The sequence below is a fragment of the Rhinoderma darwinii genome, chromosome 10, assembly GCF_050947455.1.
Source record: "Rhinoderma darwinii isolate aRhiDar2 chromosome 10, aRhiDar2.hap1, whole genome shotgun sequence".
In the NCBI taxonomy this organism is placed as follows: Eukaryota; Metazoa; Chordata; class Amphibia; order Anura; family Rhinodermatidae; genus Rhinoderma; species Rhinoderma darwinii.
The window spans coordinates 60,841,232-60,858,457 of record NC_134696.1 but is presented as its reverse complement, the minus strand read 5'-3'; the positions used below and the strand labels follow the sequence as shown (position 1 = coordinate 60,858,457).

General features: G+C 39.2%; 1 protein-coding gene across 1 annotated transcript in view; it reads left to right on the top strand.

The window, feature by feature from the left end:
- Window positions 1-10,042, top strand: part of LOC142662088 (axin-related protein-like) — a 12,695-nt gene extending 2,653 nt beyond the window's left edge. The window contains exons 2-12 of the mRNA XM_075839976.1: window positions 1-125; window positions 495-1,135; window positions 1,919-2,041; window positions 2,649-2,736; window positions 3,208-3,348; window positions 4,212-4,501; window positions 4,644-4,838; window positions 5,410-5,589; window positions 6,338-6,427; window positions 6,948-7,109; window positions 7,199-10,042. The exon at window positions 1-125 is cut by the window's left edge and continues 1 nt beyond it. Coding sequence (XP_075696091.1) covers window positions 21-125; window positions 495-1,135; window positions 1,919-2,041; window positions 2,649-2,736; window positions 3,208-3,348; window positions 4,212-4,501; window positions 4,644-4,838; window positions 5,410-5,589; window positions 6,338-6,427; window positions 6,948-7,109; window positions 7,199-7,325 — 2,142 coding nt within the window. The 5' untranslated portion in view covers window positions 1-20 and the 3' untranslated portion in view covers window positions 7,326-10,042. The remainder of the gene's footprint in view (window positions 126-494; window positions 1,136-1,918; window positions 2,042-2,648; window positions 2,737-3,207; window positions 3,349-4,211; window positions 4,502-4,643; window positions 4,839-5,409; window positions 5,590-6,337; window positions 6,428-6,947; window positions 7,110-7,198) is intronic.
- The last annotated feature ends 7,184 nt before the right edge of the window (window positions 10,043-17,226 follow it).

The following is a 17,226-nucleotide window of genomic DNA, read 5'->3' as shown; positions in this document are numbered from 1 at the left end:
AGTAACAATTTCTGGCAGCCATGAGTTCTGCTGGGGTGCTGACCTGTATGCCAGACTCTGGACGGATATTCAGGGAGACTTCATTGCGCCCACCGGTGCCAGGCCAAGAGACTAAAAATTACAAGGTAATTCATTATAGTGATGGATAATGGTAATCTTTGTGCTTGTAGAAGATATCTAAAGAAACTTGTAGGGTTTGTTTGTACTTTTCAACTAGTACATTTATTTTAAACCTGGTGTTTTTATTTTCTTAATAGTTTTTGAACGCCTTAATTATCGTTTATAGTTAAGCTTTATACACAGTTTAAAGCGTCGTAGTAGTAGTAGTAGCTCTCCCATCAAATAGGGCCTGTTCGCAGTTACTGTACAGTTTGACTAGTACCACAAATCTTGGACTGTATTAACTATGTAGATTGTACGTGATGAAAACACAACTGATTTAGCTGATGCATCTGTACCTAACGCAATTCTTATTGTTCCTTCTATGTCTGAAGACTGAGAAGTTTGCAATGGATCCTCAGCATTGTGAACAACAAATGAAATGCAAAGAAGACTCACTTCGAGAAGCGGAAGGTTGTGCAGCCCAAGATTCTCGTTTTTCTCGATGGGGTCGGTCCCTGAATCTGTTGCTTGATGATCAGGATGGGGCAACACTTTTCCGTATGTACTTGGAAGGTCAAGGCCTAGTGGATCTCTTAAGTTTCTGGTTTGCTTGTAACGGCTTTAGAGCTATGGACCCAGCAGAACCCAAAACCTCAAAGACAGCCAAAGCCATATATCGTTGGTATGTACAAAATAGCCAAGCTGTTTCAGGGCGTTTAAAGCCGTCCACACGGGCCCAAGTTAAGGACTGTGTCAAGAACCAACAACTGAATAGAACTGTGTTTGACCAGGCACAGCAGGAGATTCAAAGGGCCATGGAGCAGGAGGCCTTTCCTTCTTTTCTGCTGTCTGATATATGCAGGGAATATGCTCATGCTATTGAAGACAGTCCCACTCCTGAAAGCCCAGGGCCTGGACTTCCAACTCTTGCTGAAGAAGAGGAATATAATGGATTACACCAGACTTCTGTTGGTTTGGGCACCATGGGGAAAATAAACCGTGCCTTCACACGTGTACCACCAAGAAACCAAAGGTGAGAACTAAGAGATGTGGGATCTTGCCTTCAGTGTGCTTTTCTGCTACTCATTTATTGTCCTCCATTGTGGTTGATACAGTAATTTTAGCAATAGATGGATTTTTTTCCCTCTCATTTAGATTTATTTTGATGTTTGTTCTCCAGAACTTTTTCAGCATATTTCTTTGTTTCTGTTCCTTCCCTCCTTGTGTTAAAGGTTAACTTAGCTGTTATTCCTTTCCCTGAGCTCACATATCTTTGATGTGAACAAAATCTTTCTCTGCTCCAGAGATCAAAGAACCACATCTATAAAGCGGTCCGTTTTTTTTTCTCCCTCTACACTTCCCCCTCCCTCCCAAGATGCGTTGCTGTTTCAAAGCCTTCTTATCTTATAATGACTGTATTTTTTATAACAGTTATTCCTTTTTATGGCTTATGGTGGATTAGATAGTAAATATGTTAGCAACATCAGTTTGGAAGATATGTATTTGAATTATAGCTTTTTTACTTGTCCGAATGCCAAAAACAAAAGCGCAGAATGCTATGAAAAAATACAAAAAACTTGTAAAAAAATGTTAGGCATCCGTTGCCTTCTGTAGTAATCTATGGTTTAATACAGTAGTACATCTCACTGTTTTCTACCATTTAGATTTCCAAGTTATTTTTCATTTAAAAAATATGCCTTGCAAGTGTTTTTCTTCTGGATGAAGATGGTGTGGAAGACAGTGAATGCCAATGTAGTGTTATTCATAGCATGCATAACTTCCAAGTATCTCATGTGATATGTGTTTTACTTTTTAGGTCCCACCTTCGCAAAACTGAAGCAGTATATCAGTACTTTGCTCCTGCAGCTAGTATTAATGACAGTGAGATTTCAAGTGATGCACTTACTGAAGACAGTATGTCTGTAACAGATAGTAGCGTGTAAGTATCTTACTTCACAAGTTTGCATACATCACCCTCAATTGGCACAGTTTATATTCTGTGTATCTACTAAAGTGATAGCAGTATAGCTCAGATTCTAAGAGGAAAAGGAAAATTTAACAAAAATAATAATTTCACGTTTGGACATGTTTAGGCATCTTTGGCAGGTGGTCCTGCAGGCCTTGGTTCTTTCAACAAGTAGACTGCCAGAGGGTACAGGTCAAGAAACACGCGGCCTCTTGCTTTTTATCTTCCTATTGTTGGAGACAATGAATGGAATTTGCTGCTCACTTTGATGAAGTTGCCAAGTGCATGGCTCCAAATAGAAGTGATGCACTTGGCTCTTTGGCGTTTCCATAGTAGTTAGAGCCTATGATATTTTGTATTACGTCCCGTCTTGATGTTAATCTACATATTTGGAAGAAAACCTAAATTAAGGCTGCAGAACAGAGAGAGAATCAGTTGTTTTATGGAGATTCATTACATGTTTTTTATTCAATATGTATTAGAAGACTTATGATTTCTACAGCGCATGATACATGCCATGTCTGAGTGCCACATGTTTATTGTATATATGCCTTAAATATTTACTTGTATTATTTAACAGAGATGGAATTCCGCCATACCGCTCCAAGCAGAGAGAAATCCATAGAAGTGTTAGTGCCAATGGACAAGTGCCTCTGCCTTTTGTTCCTGTAAGTTTTATGAGAAAGTTTTTGCTTCATTAAATTAAAGCTTAGCTTGATGGAAAATAGCCACATTAATGTAATGCAAATATATTTCTTAGTCCTTGTGCACATGGCAGAGCCATATAGAGGCACACAGAGTACCTGCGGCTGCCTACCTCAGAACCATAGACACTCTGTATGCCGCCATATGATGCCTCAATATGGCACTGCATTGTGAAGATATCCTTTCCTAGAAGTGATGCTTCTAAGGGGTGAATACCTCCGTAACATGGCATCCAATGATTATACAAAGGTGCTGTAGGGCCTCGTAGAGTTCTACCTATGTCGTTTTACGGTCGTTTGCATGGGCCCTTATATTTAAAATGATGTACAATGTGCAATATAATTTGAAGTGCTTCATAGTCAATGGTTTTTTCATTTTCTTAAAAAAAAAAAGCTTGACCGGAATGTGATAAATATGCTTATTTTCCAATTCAGAGAACAATGCGCCCGCCAGCTGAAATGATGCCAACTAATCCTGCAGAATTTGCAGCAAAATTGACTATGGCTTTGGAAAAAGTTAAGAGACAAAGAGATGCATCAGAAAAATTAGAAGAAAAGCTACAAAAGTTGAAAGAGGTAAAATACCTGACTTTTGCTTAAGTTACTTTAAACATGCAGATTTTTGCTTTCCTTTCTGTATTTATGCCTGTTTAGTCAAAATCCAGCCTGCTGTTCTGTGATTAGTTGTTTTGTAGAATAAGACAGTTCTAGTTTGTTTAGATTCATCCTAAAACTTATCCCTGTGCCCTCTCCAGGCATAAACATTTCAACTGCCCAAAAATGTGACTGCCATGGAGATCCTTGATCCCTGAGACAACTGTTGTTTCCGGTCTACATAGACTAGCTGTAGGTCAACTGCAGCACTATTTTGATCTATAGCCAAACAGGAAAGAACCATGAACAATTTCCAGGTGCTGGAGAGCAGTATACCTTGCTCTGTTTTCTGTGGCATTATTTTTTCTTGCAAATAGGCTGAAATATGTCCTGCAGTGGGAAAAAGTAGATATGACCCCCCCCCCCCATGTATGGAAAAATGTGTATGACCCTCCCCCCATGTATGGAAAAATGTGTATATTCAATAATTCACACCAGTTTTTTTTCTATGATGTTCCATAATGTTTTATTTGTATTTATTGTTTTGTATGTACAATACGAAGTAAAGGAGTTTTAAGTCAGTGATAAGTAGAAAATGTGAGCCTGTGATACAAGTATGTACCTGGCAGTATGACAAGATGACAAGCTGAGGCATGCAGAAGTATAGAATGCTACTGGAATAGCTCTTGGCAGGGTTCTGACTAAAGAATCAGGAGTAGCCTCAGTTGTTTCAATAACTTTGTACCCTTTAAGGCAAAACTATAAGCAATCACTTTGTTAATTAACTTGATAAGGAAAAATGATGCACTAAAACGTATAAACATTTTATTTTTTTAACTTAACAGGAAGAAGATAAACCTGAATGTGACATTCCTCCAACCAGCCATGATGCATTGCCAGCTGCCTCTATTGAGGATGACCCTCAGTCCATCCTTGATGAGCATGTATCAAGAGTCTTGAAGACCCCAGCAAATCTGTCACCTAGATCACAGTCTCCTTTCATTCAAAGAAAAGCCAAAGGTCAAGCAACATTTGGCAAAGGTCAAAACGTAGCTTCCTCCCACTTAAGACCGAAGGCTCCTCCAGGAATGGAAACACCTGTCACACAAAATGTAGAGCAGCGGGGATCTATTAGGTAGGCATATAATGAAAATAGTTATTTTAGTCTTCTCTCTTTTTCCTAGATAAAGACGAAACTTTTTTTTTCATTTATTTTTTAAATAAATTTTATATATATATATATTCCTATACAATTACTTATCTGCCAACTCTCACAGTTCACAGGGAACAAGAAGTTGTCGAAAGGCAGAAGGATTTGCCCCGCATCATAAGCTGGATGATGAAGACTCTTCTCTTGGACTGACCACACCACTTTCAGCTGAGCAAGAAGTAGAACGCAGCCATAGTGTCTTGCAATGGGTTCTAGAGAGTGCAAAATTGATGAAAAAGCATCATCGTGATGTAAACACAAGGTTAGAGAAGTTTGTGTTTTTTTGTCTCTAAAGATGAATTAATGTAAGCTGTTGAGGAAGTACCTAATTAAGGCTTTGTTCACATCTGCATTGGGGTCCCATTCTGACGTTCCGTTGGAGCTTTCCATCAGAACGGGACCCTGATCAGACACAAACGGAAATCAGGTTTCCGTTTCCATCACCATTGATTTTAATGGTGACGGATCCGGTACCCATGGTTTCCGTTTGTCTTTGTTGTGCACTGGATACGTAGTTTTGCCGGAAGCAATAGCGTAGTCTACTAAGGCAAAACTACAGGTCCGGTGCACAACAGAGACAAATGGGAACCATGGGCACCAGATCCGGCACCATTGAAATCAATAGTGATGGAAACGGAAACCTCTGGTTTCCGTTTCTGTCTGTTCAGGGTCTCGTTCTGATGGAAAGCTCTGACGAAATGTAAGAACGGGACCCCAACGCAGATGTGAACGAAGCCTTAGTAGTATGTATGTTTATTTGTATTCAATTTTTAATTGCACAGATCTGTTTTAAATTGAACCATTTTTTAAATCGCATATTATCGTTATTATAGTTTAAGCCACAGCTCTGAAGTGAAAAAAGCAAGTCATCGGACAGCATCCCAGCCAGCACACCTATTCCTGCAGGATACATCTATGCCTCCCCTTAATGCACCGAACACCCTAGATCAATTGGAAGAAGCCCGTCGGCGACTTGTTGAAGATAAGAGAGTTCCTAAACTTCACAAAAATAGGTAAAAGTCTATTGAGTCTGTCCATGTGTATACAATAGCCTATGAGTCCTTACATCTCAGGTCACTGTATACAGACGAAGGCGTTGCTATTTTATGTTTTTTTCTCTTTGCTTTTTTTTTGGTTTCCTTGTGATGAGTTACCAAAACTGCATACATATATATACATACACACAACCATTGGCCATATGCCCCATTAAGGTTTGATCCCCCTTTATGAGCCACAGTCGGAAGTTCTTAAGCAAGAGCACTCCATGTATTATTACATGGTTTGCTATTCATTTGGAGCCGGAGCTCTTTCTGGCAATAACTGCTGATCACCAGGGTTTCCAGGAGCCAGACCTGTGGCGATCAGCTGATTGCATTCCACTATCGTTAGAGAAGGCGTTGCCTTCATTTGACAAACCCCTTTAAGAATATATAATGTTTCAAGACAAGTTGCCTGTTCTCATCTTTAGAATTGGTTATGGTCTTTGGTTATACAGCAACCTTTGTGGTCTATATTTTTAATGGTCTTACTTCTTATTGTCAAAGTGACCACTATTATCATTGCTGTGTTTCAGTTGGTAACTGAGCATTAAGCATTTTTAAACTTGCTATAGCCATATATAATTGATATTTCCTATTTCATGAAGCGTATCTTGATGAAAATTAAGCACTTTGGCAAACATAAAAATCAAATAAAGTATAAAAATCTCACACAGCTGTCTGGGTTCACATGCTTAAAAACCTTTGTTTGTTTGTATTTCAGGTGTGTGCCGTCTGCAACACTTAAAGAAAAAGGCAAAGCTACAGAGAACATTTTATCTTCTGGCTTCTCAACAATGAAATTGTCAGAAGAGTAAGTATCTTCCAGCAAAGTGGTTATTGATTCTTTATATTAGTGTTCCCCAACCAGTGGCTCAGAAACCACGTATAGTCTGTTTCCCTGCATGTGGCTGCCCAACTGTTAGCAGATTCAGGGAGATAATATCATTGTTAGAATTTGGTGCCCGGTTGTTAACTGCCAGTGATATGGTTATATCACTGGCAGTTAACACCCGGGTAACAACAGTAAAACTTGACTATTTAGTGTGGATCAAACCCATATGTCGTTATTAGAAAGTAGCTCCCAACCACCAAATAGATAGGGAATTCTGCTGTGACTATTTTTGTGCACCAGATCTAAATAATTGTGCTTGATGGGATAAATTCATAACTGAGCCTCAGAAGGGGTCCAAAATAATAAAGCTGTTTAACTATGAAACACTGCTCATGCCAATACAGCAAAGCTTTCTGAGATCAAGTCTGGCTTATGGTGTTAGATTAAGAACCTTAATACATCTACTCTAATTTTTTTTTATTTTCTAATTTTCTTATAGGCTTAAGTCTGCAAAAAAGATGAATAGTGATCAAGGGCAAGGAGGTTTAGCAATTGTCTACTACTTCTGTGGAGAGAGAATTCCTTACATGATTCGCACAAAGGAGCCTAGCTTGACTTTGCAAGAATTTAAAGAGCTGCTCAGTAAGAAAGGAAGTTACAAGTAAGTATCATGTCTGGGGTCTGATCTAATATTGTAAAAGAAATGCCAGGCTTTATGTCAGTCGCTAATATCCTACCCATCATTTACAGATATTACTTCAAAAAGGAGAGTCAAGAGTTTGAATGCAATGCTGTGTTTCAAGAGATATCCGAGGAGGATGCAGTATTGCCATTATATGAGGAGAAGATCATCTGCAAGGTGGAAAGAGCATGTTAAACATACACGTGATGCAAGCGAAAGACGTCTTCTACTGATGCTGTTCAGAAGTGAAGGTTTGCAGACAATGCTGCAAATGGAAACTTAGGACTTCAGAAGTTTTTGGGCACAAGTAAAGCAGATGATGAGTCTGGAAAGAAAAAAATGGAAACTAAATGTCCAGTGATCTTCTCATGACACACATATGTGAAGACGAGAGGGTAGCATGGAAATCTTTAAAATGAAAACATGGAAAGTTTATGAGGCACGCACTAGATGCTTCCATAATAGACGAGTGCAGGATTCTTGTGTGATAAGAACAGAACTCAACATGTAAAGGAGAAACATGTCGGCTGAAAAAAGTGAAAGCTTATTTCCTGAATGTTTCGGGCCACTAAATGTATTCAGGTACATTGTATATACATAATATTGTATATTTATATAGCAAGTGGCTTGGTTTTGGCGGACAACAGCCAGCTTGCAACAGAATCTAGACCATTTACATGTAATACCACTATGAATTGCAAATAATCATTGGGTACTTCAGTCAATTGTCAATTTATCAAAGGATTCAAGCATTCAAAATGACAAATGAAAAGAAGATAATGTTAGAGTTGAACATTTTCTGCAATGTCTAAAAGAACAAAACTGTAGAGAATAGTCACTTGTACTTATCATCTGAGACCACAATTTTACTCCTGGTTATCAAGCTATGCAAAACAGATGATCAAACTGCTGCTATTCAGACTGCTGGTGGCTATCTCGCCTGGCTTGTACTGCAAGGATTCACCGCCATACTGATCAGAGGGATATTGCCATTTGAATTTTGATTTTGTTCAGTCTATTTTTAATAGAATTTGAAATTATTACTTCTATATTTGGTACTAGTTTTATACGGGGTATATTGTTCCTCTGAATCACAAATTGGAGGACTTAAACAATTTTACCTTTTTGTCTATGTTCTGTTTTAGGAACAGATTATACTGTTTTGACAGACATTTTCACAAAAAGGAAAACAATTTGGAACCAGCAAGAAAATGAACATTATAACCTTATGTGTTCATTGGATTTTTTTTACATTCATTGTGATGCTGTTGACAGAAAATACCATCTAAACGTTTGGATATAGAAAAAACTGAAGCCATATCAACCGTTTTTAAACTCTGTTTTAAGGGTTAATATTTTCCCTTGATTATATTAAGGGGTTTCCTGCCTTTTTGTATATAATGTAGAAAAATATGTAACCAACAAACGCCTTTTATTTATGCAATAATAAATGTCTGGGTATTTTCTGAGTGAGTCTCTTGATACCTATGAGAGGCTGCATATACAAACAGTGCTCAACTAGAACATATTGACCTGTATCAGGGTCCAATAGGTACAACTTTTTGTGAATCTGCTCAGTTTAAATTGAATAATAGACAATGTTAAAAATGGTCTCCCTGTAGACTGCTGCAACTTCAGTGTTCTCATATTTATAGTGTCTAGCAGTATGGCCCAAACTATAACACCTGCTATTTTGGGCACAGAAACGCTAATAGTGTTTTTTTTTTAATAAGAATCCATTCACTCATTACGTCTTGAATAAATGATATTTTATGCAATATATAGCACACCTGTGTTCTACCAAGATTCTGTAATTTATATGAATTAACCAGTGCAGCTGAAAAGATCACGCTGAAATAGTTTTTCTTTTTTTCTTTACTGGTGTGTTCAGGACAGTAGAATTGGCTTATCTTAGTTTACGATGCAGGTGAAGATGGTGGTAGTGTGCAAACTGGAATAATTTTGCCTTTGTACTGTATGCTCTACAGTCTCCAAACTGCACATCTGGCCCTTTTAAGAAAAGCAAGGTACACTGTAGGTCACAGAGGTAGCAACCTTTCACAATCTAGCTGTTGTGAAACTACAACTCCCAACATGTCCTTATAGCCCAAAGGCTTTATTACTCCAGCTAGAGGCTATCAAGGCATGCTGGGAATTGTAGTTTAAGAACAGCTGGAGTGCCGAAGGTTGCTGACCCCTGCTGGAGGAGATGAAATGTTCATTGCCAAACTAGGATTATTGTGGAAAAATATAATCAACTTTTTAGGTTTAGCTTGTCCTGTGTTGCTGCTATCTATTTCCTAGAAACAAGAAGAGCTATGACTCTAAAGTACAACATACGGGGTCAAGAAGTGCTATGAATGTTTGTTCGGCATTGAAAACCTAGATTCCTAAGCTTGTGATATTAGTAGACCTTTTCGACTCTTGGTGGGTAAAGTTTACGTTTCCCCCCACTTCCACAGGTGTTAGCAGGGTACCCGAGTAGCCTGTATAACATGGTTAGATGACATTCTGCACTTTAGTTGTTAATGAACTAGAAGTCCTATTCTTTTTGGTCAGTCAGGCCTGTCTAGAGCAAGTGTTATTTCTTAGTTGAAAAACTGCGGTGGTGCAGATGATTTCCAAAACCCCTATGTTTAATGAGTACCAGCATTACATATAGAAATAACTTCTCCTTTTCTAGAATACAAATTGTAAATGTATTATAAATATAAAGATTACTATTTAATAATTCATATTAATAAAGTATTTTTATAGTCTTGGTAATGTAGTTACCAGGGCATTGCATTCATTCAACACCTGTTTTAAAGGTGTTCAATAAAAAATTATGTTAATTGTTACAGAGGAAAAAAAGATAACTTTTTTTTTTACTCTTGTATCAATGAACAACAATGTGGTAGCCAATTATTCATCAACAGTTTTATACAGTAATTCATATTTTTATATCTAATTATATTCACATGTATAAATATAAATACATTGTTTTATATATTTCAGAGTTAATAATTAAGGTGTATAAATTTAAAACTTTTGTTGTTCTACAAAATGTAAAAATAAGCTGGAATAAAATTTATATTTTTTTGAAACTTTCTTTGGCTTGAAGTTTTTTTTATTTTTAATGTATAAAAGTAATATAAAAAAAACTACATGAGAAAGTAACAGGCTTGGCTTAATAATAATAATAATCTTTATATAGTGGCAGCATATTACGCAGCACTTTACAATTTAGAGGGAACATGAAACAAACAATGTCAGACATTACATAGTGACAAAGCTAATTTACAATTCAAATAGTGGAGTGAGGACCCTGCTCACAAGAGCTTACAATCTATGAGGAAATAATGGAGACACAAAGTATAACAGTCTTTGTTCTGTACAATGGTCAAGCCATTTAATAAAAATAATAAATTTCTACACATGGGGTGGTACACATAAAGCTGCATGAGCCGGTCACCAGCCAGTATCCGTGTTTGAAGGAGATGAAGAGAAGGAGTGTGAGGGAATCTTATTCTGATGACTAATCTAAAAGGGGGGCCATGGAAAGGAGTCAGATTAGGGAATGTTATAGGCCTGTTTAAAAAGATGTGTTTTCAGGGCACGTTTAAAACTGTAAACATTGGGAATTAATCAGATTGTCCGGGGTAGCACATTCCAGAGGACTGGTGCAGCACACAAAAAATCTTGGAGACGGGAATGGGAGGTTCGGATTATGGAGGATTTTAATATAAGGTCATTGGCAGAACGTAGAGTAGGGTGGTAGACAGAGATGAGGGAGGAGATGTAAGGAGGTGCAGCACTGTGGAGAGCTTTGTTGGTGAGAGTAATAAGTTTGAATTTTATTCTGAAGGGGATGGGCAACCAGTGTAGTGACTGGCACAGGGTAGAGGTGTTGGTGTAGCGGTTGGTCATAAAGATGAGCCTGGCTGCTGAATTAAGGATAAATTGGAGAGGGGAGAGTTTAGTGAGGGGAAGACCGACTTGTAATGAGTTGCAGTAGTCAAGACGAGAGTGAATAAGAGCAACAATGAGAGTTTTGGCTGTTTCCTCAGTAAGAAAAGGGTGGTTTCTGGAGATGTTTTTGAGGTGAAAATGACAGGAGCGTGAAAGTGATTGTATGTGAGGATTAAATGAAAGATTGAGTCAAAAAATAACCCAGAGACAGCGGGTGTGCTGCTTAGGAGTTATGATAGTGCCACATACCGAGATGGAGACATCAGGTTTAGGGAGGTTAGTAGATGGTGGGCCGGGTGATGTTATGGGAGGAGTCGTGTAATTGGGTGTCATCAGGGTAGAGATGGTACTGGAAGCCGAATCTGCTGATGGTTTGTCCAATAGGGGCTGTGTAGAGAGAAAAGAGGAGTGGGCCTAAGACTGATACCTGAGGAACCCCCGATAGCAAGTGGATAAGGAGAAGTAGAACCAGCAAATGACACACTGAACGAGTGGTCAGAGAGATAGGAGGAAAACCAAGAGAGAGGCGTCCTTGAGGCCAATAGAGTGGAGTATGTTAAGTAGCCGTTTGTGGTCTACAGTGTCAAAGGCTGCAGAGAGATCCAGAAGAACCAGGAGAGAGTATTTACCGTCTGATTTAGCCACCAAGAGATCAGTTGAGACTTTACTAAGGGCAGTTTCTGTCGAGTCTAGAGTGCGGAAACCAGATTGTCTAGAAGGGAGTTGGCAGAGAGATAGCGAATAAGACGAGAGTAGACCAAGCATTCCAAGAGTTTGGAGATGAAGGGGAGATTAGAGACTGGTCGGTAGTTAGTAGCGCTTGATGGTCAAGAGTTGTTTTTTTCAGTACTGTGTTTATAAATGCATGTTTAAAAGAGGAGGGAAAGATACCAGAGGAAAGAGAGAGGTTAAATATTTTAGTCAGGTGACTAGTGAGAGCCGGGGAGCGGGACTGGAGGAGGTGTGAGGGGATAGGGTCACTAGGGCAGGTATTAGGATGAGAAGAACAGAGGAGCCTGGAGACTTCTTCTTCTGTTATTGGGTCAAATGCTGAAAGTGAAGAAGAGGGAGTGCGGGAGGGAAGGGGGTCAATGTTACTAGGGCACTGGGAGATAATATCATGCCGGATGTTGTCAATTCTAACTTTAAAATAAGTGGCCAGGTCTTCAGCACTGAAATCTGTGATTGGCGTCTGCACTTTAGGAATAAGGAGGGAGTGAAAAGTATCAAAGAGGCTTTTTGGATTACTGGATAGTGTGGGGATAAAAGAAGTGAAAAAGACTTGTTTGGCGCGGTGAAGGGCAGAGTTGTAAGTTTTGAGCATAAATTTGTAATGGAGGAAGTCTGCAGCCAAATGCGATTTTCTCAAGAGTCGTTCGGAATATCTCAAGCACCGCTGAAGAAAGCGGGATTGAGGCGTGTGCCAGGGTTGTCATCTTTGTCGGGTGGTTCAGTGTGTAGGGGGGGCTGCTTCATCCAATGCATTTTTGAGAGTGTTATTGTAAAGTTTGGCAGCCAGATTGGGACAGGAGAGCGAAGAGATAGGGGACAATGAGGACTGTAGACTGTCTTTGGCATTAAATGGGGCCTAATAATACATACAGTTTTACTCCAGTGCAGTGAGACACAATGTCTCTTTGTTAGAAAATTACCCCACTCCTTTGTATAATAAGGATGAGACGTTATTATAGTAAGTTTTATAATTCGCTTCCCCTTTTTTTCTATACTGCTCCTTGACAGCTAGTGTGTACTAAGCATTTAACATTTACCTGACTGGCAGGATGTACCTTGGAGGAATACAGGTAATTGTCACTGTTCAGATTTGCCATGTAAGCAGCTTATCCCATTAATACCAGAAACCTCCTTATGGACACTTGGAGTGAAAAGTTAATTAAATTAAATTGCCTAAAAACAATTATTACTACTATACATTACTAGCTGGTGTTAGTCTTGCCTTTAGCCATTGATGTCAACCTTTGTGTCTTTTACAGCCAACACCCACTATCATTATGAGAGAGACCATGTGAGCACCATAGTAAGAACCTCGACTGGTCCATGTTTGATTTTTCATTTATTTTTTAACAATTCAAATAATTCAGTTGTTTATTGTTTTAAACAAGAGCAAAACTGTTCTTGCAGGAACCTATCCCTTTTAAACTATAATTTCTCTAGGGAAAACTAAGGGCAACTAGCAACAGCTAATGGGTCAAGAGGCTAGCCACCTAAATGCCATCGGAAATATTGATTGTAAATGCATTACTGTGCATGTAATCATTAAATTAGATAGCTTATAGGAAATCAGTAACAGCACATGCACATTTTTTTAATAATAGAAAGCTTTTATTAAATATCGTAATGTAATACAAGATTAAAAATGTAGTCATACGATGATGACAAATAGCGTCAGTGTTAAGGATCTGCCAGGCACAGCTTCTGTATCCACGCCCATAGGTAATCAGTCTGCACCTGCTTCTATGTCTGTGAGACTGACTCCATCTTCCACCACTCAGGATGGCAGGCTTATGAGTGGGAGAGACTATCACAGCCTGGCCAGACGGAGCTAGCTCCCGCCCTCTGTCTATTTATACCTGCCTTTCCTGTTCCTCCTTGCTTGTGATTCTTCTCTGTTGGTTTCCTGGCCCTGCTGCAGCTTCTTGAACTATAGAATTTGACGTTAAGGAACAATTGTTGCATTGATATGTAACAGGTATCCGTTCACTAAATGAATTGAATTGTATCACTGCCTGAATGAACGATTAAAATACGATTTTTATTATAGAAAACCTTACTAAAATAAGGGCTAAATAGCCAATTGTACTGTCAAGGCGTAAGCACGGTAGACCATACAGAGGAGGAGCGGTTATAGTGCTGTTGTTATCACCATTGCTGCCAACCAACGATTCCCCCTATCTGTATTATAGTTCAATTTGTATGGCCGGGAGACACCTATTGCGTGTCTCAATACATTCATCCGGCTCGTGCACAACACTAGTCAGCTGCTCGACCAGCTGACTAGTGTCGTGCACGAGCCGGATGAATTTATTGAGACACGCAATAGGTGTCTCCCGGCCATACAAATTGAATTAGATGTGTGGAAATCACATCAGTGTACCCCTGATGAAGCACTGTGACCAATAACGGTGCGGAAACGCGTAGGGACATGTGTTAGTGGCACGGATTGACCAGGTGTTATATTATAATACAGATACAGCCTTATTTTAGTAATGTTTTCTATAATAAAAATCGTATTTTAATCGTTCATTCAGGCAGTGATACAGCTTCTTGAACTACTTGTCCCTGCTTCGTATTGACCCTGGCTTACTGACTACTCTTCTGCTCTGCGTTTGGTACCTCGTACACTCCTGGTTTGACTCGGCTTGTTCACTACTCTCCTGCTCTGCGTTTGGCACCTCGTACTCTCCTGGTTTGACTCGGCTCGTTTACTACTCTTGTTGCTCACGGTATTGCCGTGGGCAACTACCCCGTTTCCCTTTGTTCTGTGTTTCCTTGTCTGGTTGTCTGTCGTGCACTTACTGAGTGTAGGGACCGTCGCCCAGTTGTACCCCGTCGCCTAGGGCGGGTCGTTGCAAGTAGGCAGGGACTGAGTGGCGGGTAAATTAGGGCTCACTTGTCTGTTTCCCTATCCCTGTCATTACAGCCAGATTCAAGAATGGGACCAGTAGGAGGTTAATATATGAACCATGTGGTAGCCATATGGAGCATGTACTATAGGTCACTGAAACGGCTTGCAAAAATATCATAAGAGAATACCCATGAAGAGGTTGCAATTATTATTATTTTTTTTATTACATAATAGATGGTGGGAGTCACAGAGTAACTTCCAGTAAGCATGAATACATAAATATAAAAACTATAATAAGGTTCCTCCACAGGATAACCCCACCCTTACAAATGGCTACCACATGGTTCATAAGTTAAACTCATACTAGTCCCATGCTTGAATCTGTATACAAATGTCACTATATTGTATGTATTACTATCTGTTACTATATATTGGTACTACTGTTTTCCTCCACGGACTGACGCCATTTGTCATCGTATGTCTTAATTTTTGAAGGGTAACTAAACGTTCAACAAACTTCTGACATGTCACAGTGACAGGTCAGAAGTTTTGCTTCATGGGGGTCCGAGCACTCAGACCCCCCACTGTTCGGCTTTTTCCGGAAATTGATGTGGCGGTGTACGGACTCAGTAGAAAGGCTATGGGCCCGTACACCGTTACATCGTCTTTCCGGAAAAAGCCAAACAGAAACGCAGCGGCTGATTGCTCACACAAGCGCTTCTGCCTCTTCGTTTTAGAGATTGGTGTGGGTCTTAGTGCTCAGACCCCCACCAAACAAACATTCTGACGTGTCACTATGACAAGTCAGAAGTTTAAACGTTTAGTTACCCTTTAATCTTGTAATACATTACGATGTTTAATTAAAACTTTTTTTATTTTTTGGGAAATTTGCATGTTCTGTTACTGATTTCCTTTATAAGCGATCTATATGTATAATCAGTGTACCGTTTTTTGATTGATGCTTGAAGCTTTAACTTTACCAATTGACACACACATATATTTCTACTATTTCTTAGTTCATTTCCTGTTCATGTATATTATGGCTATGTATCATTAAATTAGATGAATTGCTGCTTGGGTACGTCCTTCCATTAGGTTTAGTCAGCCTCAGATGATCTTCCATCAGAGATGACTATTCTCTCAACTGGGGGAGACTAAACATCCAAGCAAAAGGGTCTAGATAAGTAGGTGATCCACATTTCTCCACATAAAAATTACACCATATATCATATGGGGGTTAATGCTTAATTTTTACATCCACAGTATATCATGGATGGTAAGGGGCCCATAACCCTTACTGCCTGGGTGTCTAGACAATTCTCAGTTTTTGACTTTGTCTTAATTCACATTTACAGTCATCAAACTTTCATGTGACTTGCATGCAATGTTTTCACCTCGTGTCTTTGTTGTGGGGAGGTATTTTGTTACATAAAAGTAGGTTGTAGATGCAACTGCCCCATAATCTTGTTCTTTCCTTTTAAAAATGCACCATGCTTTAAAAAACATAAGAATTTAGGATTCACTTATTACAACTAAAGAAAAATCAGAAAATCCCACTTTTCTTTTCACCCACAGCTAACATTTGGACACTATATTGTTCCACATGACAAAATGCATGGGAAAAAACATGGAAAAAAGTTTTTTTTTCTTTAAGGCAGAACAGCTAACCACTGATTCATACAGCACCATTTAGATCATTTGGATGTATTTTAGCACATCTGGCAGTGGTTTCAGGAGTCATAGCTTTTCACTTTCAGGTTAACCCCTTTGCGAACCCGGACGTGCTATTACGTCTTGGTGCGGGGTGTTATGTTTGGAGCGCGCTCCATATGCTGCGGGTGTCGGCTGTATTTTACAGCGGACACCCGGGACTAATAGCCAGGAGCAGCGATCGTGCTGTTCCTGGATGTTTAAACCCTCAAATGCTGCGGTCAATCATCTGAGGTGTTTAAAAGAGGGGGATGCCCCGACAACTCATCGCCCCCCCCCCCACAGTGAGATAGGGGGGTGACGACGGTTGTTATGGAAACCGAGGGGCCTAATGAAGGCCCCAGGACTGCCTTCACCTGCCTCTGTTAAGCCCTGCCTGTAAAAGTGACGATATACTGTGATACGTTGGTATCGCAGTATATTGTACCAGTGATCTAACGATTGCTGGTTCAAGTCCCCTAGGGAGGCTAATAAAGTGTGTGAATAACAGAAAAAAAAGTTTTTAGTAGTGAAAAAAAAATAATATATATTAAAAGTTAAAACTTTTTTTTTGCATTCTCCCCCAAAAGTAATGTAAAAAATAAAAAAAGTTAACAAAATTGGTTTCGCTGCGTCCGTAAAAGTCTGAACTATTACAATATAGCGTTATTTAACGCGCACGGTGAACGCCATAAAAAATGTAAAACGCCAAAATAGCTGTTTTTTGGTCAACCTAGCTCTAAAAAAAATGTTATAAAAAGTGATCAAAAAGTTATACGTACAAAAAAATGGTACCAATAAAAAAACTACAGCTCGTCCCGCAAAAAATAAGTCCTCACACCGCTCAATCGGTGAAAAAATAAAAAGTTATGG